Raw genomic sequence first — 12,719 nt, 5'->3', positions numbered from 1 at the left:
ACCTGCTACTCAATATTCAGCATACATTAACAGCAAGAAAATATTAAGCAATTCCCTTTTCTAGGAATGTTATTTTAGTTTTGGACTTTGATTTTAAAGCCTAATTTTAACATGCAAATCTTTTAAAGTAACTGAATAATATTGTGCAATATATATGGGGTTTACTACATTTATTAGTTTGCTAGGGCTGCTGAAAGAAAGTACCACAGATTGAGTGCTTAAACAACAGAAATTTATTTTCTCACAGCTCCAGAGACTAGAAATCTGAGATCATGGTGTCAGCAGGATTGGTTCCTTCCTGGACAGCGAAGGAAGGATCTGTTCCAGGTCTCTCTCCTTAGGCTTGCAGGTGGCTGCCTTTTCCCTGTGTATTCACATGGTGTCTGTAGGTGTCTGTGTACAGATTTCTTCTTCTTATGACACCAGTCAGATTGGATTAGGGGCTACCCTAATGACCTCTTTAAAAACTTTATCTCCAAATACAGTTACTGTAGGAGGTACTGGAGATTAGGACTTTAACATTTCAATATATGAATTTGAGGAGGGGGACACAATTCAGCCCATCACACTATATTTTAGAATACTTGTTATTTAAAATGTTTGTACTATTATCAAAATTTATAGCCAATACATGTTTTTAGCTTTTAGAATAAGTATTATCACATAATTCACTAGCTAATGCAAATACAATTATTACTATTAAGCTATGCAATCAATTTCTTTACCTTGATAAGTTTTTTTCTTTGTTTTTCTATTAGTCCTGTGAGCTTAGGCAAAGGAACTCAAAATTATGCTAGGTCATTATATTATTAGGAAACCTCTATAACTTTATTATCAAGGCATTCTGATGTTACAAACACAGTGTGATTCTTAATTCACAAAACTTCACAGTTTGATTACAATAATAGGGAAAAAGACTCAGTGACCAGATTTACTAAATAAAGAAATCAAAAAATCAATAGCTGGTGGCTCACGCCTGTAATCCCAGCACTTTGGGAGGCCGAGGCAGGTGGATCATCACCTGAGGTCAGGAGTTCGAAATCAGCCTGGCCAACATGGCAAAACCCTGTCTCTACTAAAAATACAAAAATTAGCCGAGGGTGGTGGCATGTACCTGTAGTCCCAGCTACTCTGGAGGCTGAGGCAGGAGAATAGCTTGAACCTGGGAGGCAGAGGTTGCAGTGAGTAATCATGCCACTGCACTCCAGCCTGGACAACAGAGCAAGACTCCATCTCAAAAAACAAAAAACAAACAAACAAACAAACAAAAAACAACCTAAAAAACTTTTTATTTTGAAATACATATAAATTTACAGAAAGTTGCGAAGAAATGTGTAGGGAGTTCCTATTCAACCTTAACGCCACCTCACTTCTTCCCTTGTTGACATTTTGTATAACTGTAGCACGCTGTCAAAACTAGAAAATTGCATTGGTAAAATCCACAGAACTCACTCCGATTTTACCAATTGTATACACACTCATATGTGTGTGTGTGTGTGTGTATGTATAGTTCCATGCAATTTTATCATAAATGTAGCTTCATTACGTATCAACACAATCAAAATACAGAATTGCTCTATTACCACAAAGTTGATCCCTGCAATTCCTTTATAGCCAAACCTACCACTATCCCCACCATCCCTAATCCCTGGCCACCACTAATCTGTTCTCAACACTTACAATTTTGTTCTTACAATTTTGTTATTTCAAGAATGCTATATAAACAAAATTATATCTTATATAAACTTTTGAGACTATTTTCACTAAGCATAATTTAGCTGAGGTTCATTCAAGTTGTTACACATATTAATAATTTGCTTCCTTCTGTTGCTGAGTAGTATTACATGGTATGGACATAGGATGTTTTTCTTTCATCCATTGAAGGACATTTGGGTTGTTTCCAATTTTGGGCTATTATGACTATAGCTGCTATGAACATTTACATACAAGTATTTTTGAGAACATAGGTTATCATTTATCTGGGATAAATGCTCAAGAGTGCAAATGTTGGGTCATGTGGTAAGTGCATCTTCAATTTCAGAGGTAATTGCAAAATTATTTTCTAGAATGGCTGAACCATTTTATATTCCTACCAGCAGTGCTGAGAAAACTGGTTTCTTTGATCCATGTCAACACTTAGTATGGTCAGTCTTTTCAATTTTAGACATTCTAATAAATGTGTAGTTGTATTTAATTGTAGTTTTGCATTTTCCTGATGGCTAATGATGTTGAACATTTTTTTCATGTACTTATTTGCCATCTATATTTCATCTTTGGTTAAATTTCTACCAATATCTTTTGCCCATTTTTTTAATTGATTTTTTTTAATATAGAATTTTGGGAGTTATTTATTCTACATATAAATCCTTTGTTGGATATGTGTTTTGCAAGTATTTTCTCCCAGTCTGTACTGTAGCTTTTTATCCTTTTTAACAGGTCTTTCACAGAGCAAATTTTTTTTTTTTTTTTTTTTTTTTTTTTTTAGGACAGGGTCTTGCGATGTTGTCCACACTGGAGTGCAGTGGCTGCTCACAGGTATGATCATAGAGCATGGCAGCCTCAAACTCCTGGGATTAAGCAATCCTCCCACCTCAGCTTCCTGAGTAGCTGGGACTATAGGCACGTGCTACTACACTCTGTAAAAGTTCTTAAATTTTACTGAGATCCAAATTATCAATTTTCCCTTTTAGGTATCATGATTTTAGTTCAAGTTTAAGAACTCTTTGCCTAATCCTAGGCCCCAAAGATTTTTTTTTTCCCTAAAAGTTTCATATTTTCTATTTAAGTCTGTGGTTAATCCACTGAGTTAGTTTTTGTAAAAAGTACGCACTTTAGGACAAGGCTCTCTTTTTTTTTACCTAAGGATATTCAATTGTTCCAGCATCATTTGTTGAAGAGGCTATTCTTCCTCCACTGAATTGCCTGTGTGTCCTTATCAAAAATCAGTTGAGTATATTTTTCTGGTCTAATTATGTAGATTTTTAAAAAACTACATGTGAAAACCCTTTTTGTTACTTTATTTAGGAGAAAAGCTATAAACCCATTACAATGAAACATTCGGCAATAGAAATGAGAAACGAATATGATAGGAAAAACACAGACTTTAGAATAAAAAAGAATAGTTATAGCTAACATATCTTGCTTCCTTATTCTGCTAGGCATATGGGGTGTGTGTGTGTGTATGTGAGTTCTCATTGTATAAATGAGGACACTGAAGTCTCAGTTTTTTTTTTTAAGTGGCAGAGTCAGGATATAAACTTTGGCTGACTCTTAGAGACCTGCTCTTAGGATGCCTATATATCTTTATGTATTAAGAATTCAAGCTGCAGCACAGAGGCCAGCATGGTTGAGCGCAGATATATTGGCTTGTGTGCCCTTCTCCAGGCATGGTGGTAAGTCTGTACAAGGGCAACGCCATCAAGGATCCTACGTTCCCCTCCAAATTTTTCCTGATTTCTGCCAAGAGTTCTAACATTCCTGACTCTGAATAGTGTTTGTTTAACAAATTTAAGTAAAAGACGAATTAAATAATAAAGACAACTAGAAAAAAAACATTAACAGGTTAGGATTAAGAGTGACTGTTAAAGTGTTCTTCAGCTATAATTCACATCGTCCTAATCATTTTTGTGAATATCAAATAAATTATAACATTTACAAATTTTTGTATGTTAAAATGTTCATTTCACTGTTTATCCACACTAGTCATCTCCAATAGAAATATATATAATGCAAACCACACATATAATTTTAAATTTCCAGTAGCCATATTAAAAATATAAGAAGAAACACAAAAATTAATTTTAATAGTGTATTTTATTTCATTCCACATATCCAAAATGTTATTTCAACAAAAGGCTATATCCACATTTCAAGTGCTCAATAGCCCCATGTGGTTGGTGGCTAACCTATGGGAAAGCAAAGGTCTGCCTGCTTCTTAGGCTCCTGGTCATCTTTTCATGTAAGTGGGATATAGTTCCTCAAGTTTTACTAGAATTATCCTTTAAAAACATTACATTCAATTTATTTTTTCTATACTTAAGATATAGATTATTTGCTTAAAATTTTATGCTACAAAATTGGCATGTTTATGTAGTTACTAGGATTGCTGTTAAATTTAAAATGTGTTCAAATTGATCAAAGAAACTGTAAAAAGGCAAGCATCAGCACCTTTCAAGTTTTACATGTATTTGCACATATTTGTACATCCATGCCCTGGAAATTTGACTGTTCTGATAGCACTAAGAAGAAAGTTTTTTTAAAGGTGAAAAAAGCTCTTATAATAATATAGCTTCAGTTTGACACACCCCATCTGTTGTGTTCACCAAGCTCTTGCTTGGGAATTGAATATACTTTCCTCGTGTGTGCATTTCCACCTTAGAGCTTATGTCATCACCATTGTGTAACTTCTAAACAAGGTCCTTCAGCTTCTGAGGCAAAGTGGTATACTATAATGGTAAATATAAAAGTCAAGGGTTGAAAACTAACTCGTATTTCTTCATGTTCAATAAAATATAAAATGTAACACTCGCAAATGAAAAGCAAAATGGGCATATACTTTGATTCTGCAATTCCACTTCTAGGAATTCACTATGTTAAAGAAAAAAACAGGATAAAATAATAAATATGCATGTATAAAGATGTTCAGTGAAGCCTTATTTACAATAGCAAAACTGTGATCAACCTAAATGTCCAGGAATAGAAAATTAGTTAAATAAAATACATGCCTATAATAAAATACTGTCAACGTAGTTAATTGGCATGACTATATTTTCATGATATATTTTAAGTGTATATATGTATATATATGTACAGAAAAGAGTTTAGAAAACTCTATATCAAAATGTTAACAGCAGTTATCTCTGTGTCATGATATTATAGATGATTTATGTAAATTTTTCTTCTTTTTTGCCCCTTTTCTGTATTTTCTATGTTTTTATATTGAGGTTGTTTTATGTTTATGATTGCAACAACCCTTATATCCTTTTGAATTTGGGAAAAACTAATTATTAAGTGTTTATATTTTCCTCTTGTAAATTCAATAAAAAACTTTCAAACTGATTTTTAAAATCCAATTTGAAATTGTACTACTGATAATAGCCTACATTAAATTTGCTCTTGGTTTTCAGGCAAGTGTAGCTAATGAATGAAGCCTCTCCTCCCTTTCCAGATTATAGAATATGTAAGCATTACTAAGAAATCTTAGAGGATACTCAGAGGTTCCAAAACCTAATATAAATATTATCAGGAATCTGACTATGAAAATGTGGGTGTACTTTAACTTCCACTTCAATTCCACAAAGTTCACTGAGCACCTACTATGTGACAGGTTCAATTCTCTTAAAACACTAGTAATATAGCATTCAGCAAAACAATCAAAATTCCTGTTTTCACTGAGATTACAACCAGTAGGAGGAGACTGGCAGTAAACACATAAATCAATAAATGAATATTTCTGGTAGTAGTAAATATTATTAAAAATGAAAGAGAAAATCAGGATAGAGAAGGACTATAAAGGAAGACAACTTTAACTAGGGCAGTCGGCAAAGATGTTTTTGAGGAGGTGGCATATGAACTGAGACTTTCAATTACAAGAAGGGACAGCTACTTGTTTGGGAGACCCTTAGTCAATTTCCCCTGCATGAATCTGAAGGGCCTCCCTCTTTTCACATATTGCACAGTCATGGCCACAGGTCATATGCAGGGAGAATAAAGTGAGTGAAGCTTTCTGAGAGAGGAGGGTTGTTCCTCTACACAGAGGGGGCGTCAGTGTCTCCTTTTTTGTTATTTTTCTAAGATTGTGATACACTGCACTATATAACTGATATAACTGTTCCCAGCTATGTGGTTTAATTAACAGTCCTAAAATGGATAGTTGCCTTAAAAGTTTCCTGAAAAAGAAAATATGGATTACAGAAAATATTAATAATGCAACACAAATGAAAACAAAAACATTAGAGTTGATGTCTCTGCAAGTCTAGCATGATTGAATTCACAACTATTGATATTATGAGGTAAGTATTCTATAAGATGTGACAAGACACTCAAAAATGAGAAAATTACCAAGACGACTATTTTACACGTACATTCATATCTTTTATATGAATACCTCATTACAAAGAATAAAATGAAAGAGACTGACAATACTAAGTGTTGGCAAAGATATGCAACAACTAGAGCTCTCATACACTGCTGGTAAAAATGTGAAAGGAATAACCACTTTGGAAAAGCCGTGGGTAGTTTCTTAAAATGTTGCATATACCCTACTATACAATTCAGCCATTCCACTCCTAGGTATTTACCCAAAAATGAACAAAAACATATATCCAAAAAAAGACACATACGAATGTTCAAATAATGGAAATGATGCATAATATATAGTATATTTACAAAATGAAATACAATTATGTAAAGTATATCTATATTATTAACTGTGGCAGAAGCAAGATTCCTCTGGCACAGATATGCAGATACTGGAAGTTAAAAGTCAGCAGAAGAACACTAAAGGTCCAAAGAATATGACTAGAACACTCTCAGTGTCTGTTCCTTTTTTTTTTTTTTTTTTGAGACAGAGTCTTGCGCTGTCACCCAGGCTGGAGTACAGTGGTGCAATCTCTGCTCACCATAAGTTCTGCCTCCCAGGTTCATGCCATTCTCCTGCCTCAGCCTCCCAAGTAGCTGGGACTACAGGCACCCACCACCACGCCCAGCTAATTTTTTGTATTTTTAGTAGAGACAGGGTTTCATCGTGTTAGCCAGGATGGTCTCGATCTCCTGACTTCGTGATCCGCCCGTCTCAGCCTCCCAAAGTGCTGGGATTACAGGCGTGAGCCACGCCTGGCCTGCTCCATTTAATAATGTAGATATCCCCTTTGTTTTTTGGGTTTTTTTTTTTGAGATAGTCTCACTCTGTCACCCAGGCTGGAGTGCAGTGACATGTTCACTGCAACCTCCACTTCCCAGGTTCAAGCAATTCTCATGCCTCAGCCTCACAAGTAGCTGGGGTCACAGGTGTGCACCACGACACCCAGCTAATTTTTGTATTTTTAGTAGAGACAGGGCTTTGCCATGTTGCCCAGGCTGGTCTCAAACTCTTGAGCTCAAGCTATTGACTTACCTCAGTTTCCCATAGTGCTAGGCATGAGCCACCACACTCGGCCTAATATAGACATACTTTTTACATGTTTGTTACAATATTCCTCTATTTGCCTACATTTAATTATTAAAGTTAAATTTCAAATTTAAAAGCATATTGTCATATAAAATGTATTTCTGAAGGCACATATTATATAACAAAATTGTTGGTAAGTGAAATTAAAGTTTCACGGTTTAACATGATTTTTTCCCAACATTTAACTATGAAAGTTTTAAAACATATAGAGAAGTTAAAATAATTGTATACTGGACACAAATATACATACTACTTAGATTCTACAATTAATATTTTACTATATTTGCTTTATCATGTAATTATATATCTATCAAACACTTTATACATCCATCAATCCATCCTATGAATATCAAGGTAAGTTGCAGACATAAATATACTTCTCTCCTAAACATTTCATCATAGAGATAGAGTTCAACATTTGGATATATTTCTTTTCGAGTAAATTTACCTACAGAAATGTACAAATCTCAAATGCACCAATAGATGAGTTTTGGGAAATGCATCGACCTGTGTAATGCAAACCCCTATCAAAACATAAAGAATTACTATCATCAAAGAAAGTGCCTTTGTGCTTTTCCAGTCAATCCTATCCTCTATGGCAACCACTGTTCTGTTGTTCTGTTTCTTCCCCTCTGTAGATTAGTTTTGCCTGTTTCTAGAACATTGTATAAATGAAATAATACAATATGTATTATTTGTGTAAGGCTACTTTCAAGTAGCATAATATTTTTGAGGATAATCCATGCTGCTACATTATCTGCAGTTCATTACATATTCCACTGAATATATCCAACTGTTTTCTTTTAGACAACCCATTCTACTACTGATGTACTCCTGAGCTTTTTGCAGTTTTAGGATATTTTGAATTAAGCTTGAATAAAGTTGCTGAATATTCTCATATAAGTATCTTGTGGACATACGTTTTCACGTTTCTTGGGTAAATACCAAAGGGTGGAATTTCAGGGTCTTTGGATAAATGTATATTTAGCTTAATGGGAAACTGTCAGATCTTTTCTCTAAGTGGCTGTAGCATTTTACATTCTCACAAATTTGTACAAGGATTCCAGTACTCTACTTAGTAACATCTGCTGCCATCAGACCGTTTCATTTTAGCCAATCAGACGAGCTAATAATGTTGAGAACATTTTTGTGTCTTTATTAGCCATTTATATATCTTCCTGTGTAAAGTGTCTGTTCAGATATTTTGGTCATTTTTGATTGAATACTTTTATTATTGACTTGTAGGCATTCTTTATGTAACTTGGACAACAGTTCTTTGTCACACATTTTGTAAATATTTTCTCTGTGATTTAACTATTCATTTTCGTACTGATAGCTTCTGATGAACAGATGTTTTAATGATGATAAAATCTAATTCACCAATTTTCATTTTTTTATAGTTCTTACTTCTATGTCCTATCCATGAAATCTTCATTTACCATCAAGTCATGAAGATATTTTGTTATGTTTCTTCTAGTAGTTTTATAATTTTATCCTTTGCATTTAGGTTATGATTTATCCTAAATTAATTCTCATGTATGGTGTGAGGCAGAAGTTGAGGTATATTTTTCTACATGGGTATTCAGTTGTTCTAGCACAATTTGTTGAAAGACTTTCTTTTTCTCATTGGATTGTTTTGGTGTCTTTGTCAAAAGTCAATTGATTATATAAGTAGGGTCATTTATCAGGCTATCTTGTTCCATTCATCTTCGTTGATCCATATGCCAGCACTATACTGATTTGATTACTGCATAAATCTTAGATGATGTTTAAAATGCCATCTTTTGGATTGTTTGAATACTTTTTAAAGAGTTATCTTTTAAATTATGTATTAGCTTTTTAGCTACATGTTTCTGTATTTAATTTTTTAGTAGTTTCTCTAGAAATTATACTATACTACTTAATTTATTGGTTTAAATATTCTACCATGTCACATAAAATACAAATATAGTGCAACCAAATGAATCCATTTATCCACCTCTCCAACCTTTACACTCTAGTTGTCATGTTACATTGACACACTTTATAAGCCCTACAAAATAATAATGCTTGCTTTAAATAAGCATGTGAGTTTTAAAAAATTTAAAAGAAAAGGAGTCTTTTATATTTACTCATATTTGTCACTTATGGTGCATTTTATTCTTTCCCGAGGATGCTGGGGCTCCATTCAGTTTTTTTCAATGTTTATCTCTCTCTTTAAATTGAATAATTTCTATTGATTTATTTTAAAATTCACTGATTCTTTTTTCTGTAAATGCAATATGCTATAAAAGTCCATCCAGTGAAATTTTATTTCAGACACCATATTTTTCAATTCTTGAATTTCTCACTTTTTAATAGTTGCTTACTCAGATTTTCTTTTTATTCCTTACTAGCATATTTTCCTTTATATCCTTGAGCACTGTTATGATAGCTAATTTGAAATCCTGGCCAGCTAATTATATCCATCTGAGTCAACCAGTCTCTATTCTTTTGGTTATGAGTAATTTTGGATTTTATACTAAACATTGTGGGTGTTATGTTACAGAGACTCTGGATTCTTATGTTCTTGCAAAGAGTATTTATTTTTTCTTGTATTGTTTTAACAAGGAGTTAATCTAGCTAAACTTCAAGTGTTAAATCTGTTTCCCGTAGGGTAGGTGACAGCTAAAATATCAATTACTTTAGTTTCAGATGGACTATTTAGCATCTTCCTTGAGCACATTATTTCAGGGATAAGCCTGAGATTTAGAAAGAGTTTATATGCAAAATTTGAGCTCTGTTTCTCTGGCTTTCACTTCTCTGGGATATCCCTTTACTTCTCAGAGAGTGAGGTTGCCTTGATCTCTATCCTCTAGTCTACAGTTTTCTATCAGATTTTTAGCTTCTTTGCATGGAGCAAACTGTATCCTGCTCTCAGTCCAATATCCTTAAAAAGAAAAAATTCACTCACTGCCATGCATTTCTTTCAACATTAAAAAACAAAAACCAAAAAACAAAAAACAAAACCTTTAATGGACTATTTTTTAGAACAGTTTTAGGTTCACAGGAAATTTGAGCAGAAAGTATGGAGAATTCCCATATCCCCCTCTCTCCACACACACAAATCCTCCCCAACAATGGACACCCTTCAGGAGAGTGGTACTTGTTACAATTGATGAATCAACATTATTATTACTACCCAAAATTTATAGTTTACATTAGGGTTCATTCTTTGTGTTGTACATTCTATGAACTTTGACAAATGTATAATGACATGTCTCCACTACTGTAGTATTATACAGATTAGTTTCACTGCCCTAAAAATCTTCTTTTCTCTTCTCATTTATCCTCTGCCTGGAACTCATGGCAACCACTGATTGTTTAACTATTCCATAGTTTTATCTTTTCCAGAACTTCATAGTTGGAATAATATAGTATGTAGCCTTTTCAAATGGGCATCTTTCACTTAGTATGCCTTCTTTTAATTTTTGATACTCCCTCCATTATGTGTTTGGTTTGGGTCACTCTTTACTGTCTTTAGGTAGCTATTTTTCTAGAATTTATAGTTGCTATCTATAAGAAGGCTGACCTAGTATGAGCTACTCACTCATTAAGAGAAGAGGAGTTTTAAAAACATAAATTAGTAGTTTTAACAGTAATGAACAGACTTCTGGCCACAGTTCAAGATAGATGTATCACAGCTTATCTTAGATAAACCTATAATAATTAAATTTCAGAGTTGAAATAGATCTTAATGGTCATCTACTCTACCAAGTGATAACAAAGTTAATCCTAATTCCCATCAAATAAAATGAAATACCATTATTTTATTACTTATGATGTACCATTTACCAAAAAGGGACAATTATATTCTAAATATATGTAACAAACCTGTCAAGGCTGTTTCACTTATAGATTTAATTTGTAGAAAAATTTCTCCTTTCAATGAAGTCCAGTTTTGGTAATTATCATACACTTCATTTTTAATACTGGTGAGCTCCCTTTTAGTAAAAGTAAGTAATGAAAGAGTCTTATTCCAGAAATATTTGTACTCTGACAATCTTTGACTGCAAATTAAAAAAAAAAAAAGAAAAATAGGATTTTAAAAAATAGTAAGCATAATAAACTTATCCAAAAATAGTTTTAGAGTGACCATATAATCTACTGTCTAATTGGAGACAATTTTGAAAGCAGAAGGTGGTATTCATATTATGCTGAAACAACAAATAAACTAGGAATATCTCAGGTAAACTGAAGTGTATGGTCACTCTAACTCACTTCCATTTTGCCATTATTTTAACTACAAAGAAAGACAGCTAACTACCTTCATACACATTTATTCTATTAATCCTTTTATATTCAACAGTAAGCATTTAGTGGAGAAAATCAGGTCAGAGCAATTTAGTCTTAGATCCTAAATGAGAATCTTAAAGTCTTATACAGCATTTGTCCCGCATACCATGGTTATATAGGCAGTGAAAAATCTGGAGTAATAATAAGTAAAACAATTCAAAGTGACTGATCCAGTGCATTTGCTTCATAAAATCTGACAGCTCAAAGTAATCACATTTTTGTCATCTCAATGATTTTATTCTGGTTTTAATTATCTTAATAATCAAATAAAATACAGACACAGATTTGAGAGCAGCAAAAAGGTGATGACTGAAGCCATGAGAGCATGTCAATATTTGTATCCCTGAGTATAAGGCAGAGGTTATATCTATCTTGCTCATCACAGTCTCTCTAGCATCTAGCACAGTGCCTACTGCATAATATGTTTTCAACAAATATTGAATGAAAGAGTAAATAAAATAAATTCCTCCTCAGTTGGAGAAATGGAAAAATGAGAAGTGCTAGGGATAACACATTGGACAACACAAACATTTAAGCGACTGAAACTAAAAAGAATCCCTCAGAGGAGACTAGGGGGAACTCATCAGTGAGTCAGAAGATAAGCCAAAAGATTAATGTCAGAAAAGCCAGGGGATATGAATATTTTAAGAAAAATGTAGTGATCAGTGTTTAAGTCTGCAGAAAAGGGCTGAATAGAGTCCACTGTATCTGGGAGGCCTTTGGTAATTAGTAATTAGTAATTTGATGATCAGTAATGCCACACAAATTCTTAGCATTGTCAAATTTGGGGAAATTCTTATTAAACTTTTCTCATACATAAGATTTTGTCATTTCAAGTTTTCTTGGAAAGCGATTAAATTGTCTTTGAAATAATGAAACTCATGGGTCAATTTATCTTAGATGGTCTGCCTGAAGTAGTGTATTATGATTTGTATGTTACATTCAATGATGTTAGTCATATCTGTAAAATCAGTGTAAACTTAAATCTTTCTCCAATGTATCTGAATAATTAACTCCCTTACATTAGATTATCAAATAACCCAAGAACTTTAAAAAATTATCTCTTTCTATTAATAAATTTGCTTTGATGTAATCAAAGAAGTTGTTACAGCTTGCTTCTTTAGGCCACAATAATTTCTATTGCTTAATTTGCTTATAAATGCTTTTACTTAATTTTAAAAATCTATATATATCCAAATTAATGTAATTTCTTGCTTGTTTCATTAAAGCATTCTAA

At 33.1% G+C, this 12,719-nt stretch overlaps 2 protein-coding genes across 11 annotated transcripts in view; one reads left to right on the top strand and one right to left on the bottom strand.

The window, feature by feature from the left end:
* The window catches only part of SSR3 (signal sequence receptor subunit 3), a 425,362-nt gene that overhangs the window by 40,089 nt on the left and 372,554 nt on the right, over positions 1–12,719 (top strand). The gene's annotated exons all lie outside the window — the stretch shown is intronic.
* Positions 1–12,719, bottom strand: part of LEKR1 (leucine, glutamate and lysine rich 1) — a 226,126-nt gene that overhangs the window by 115,508 nt on the left and 97,899 nt on the right. For 9 of the 10 annotated variants that reach the window (XM_050779849.1, XM_050779854.1, XM_050779855.1 and 6 more), the window contains one exon: positions 11,021–11,196. In XM_050779849.1, coding sequence (XP_050635806.1) covers positions 11,021–11,196 — 176 coding nt within the window. Of the gene's footprint in view, positions 1–2,456; positions 4,446–11,020; positions 11,197–12,719 lie in introns of those variants that run through there. The other variant, XM_050779858.1, reaches the window with a different exon arrangement.

This window comes from Macaca thibetana, chromosome 2 (genome assembly GCF_024542745.1).
Source record: "Macaca thibetana thibetana isolate TM-01 chromosome 2, ASM2454274v1, whole genome shotgun sequence".
In the NCBI taxonomy this organism is placed as follows: domain Eukaryota; kingdom Metazoa; phylum Chordata; class Mammalia; order Primates; family Cercopithecidae; genus Macaca; species Macaca thibetana.
This window is presented reverse-complemented; position numbering and strand designations above follow the sequence as displayed.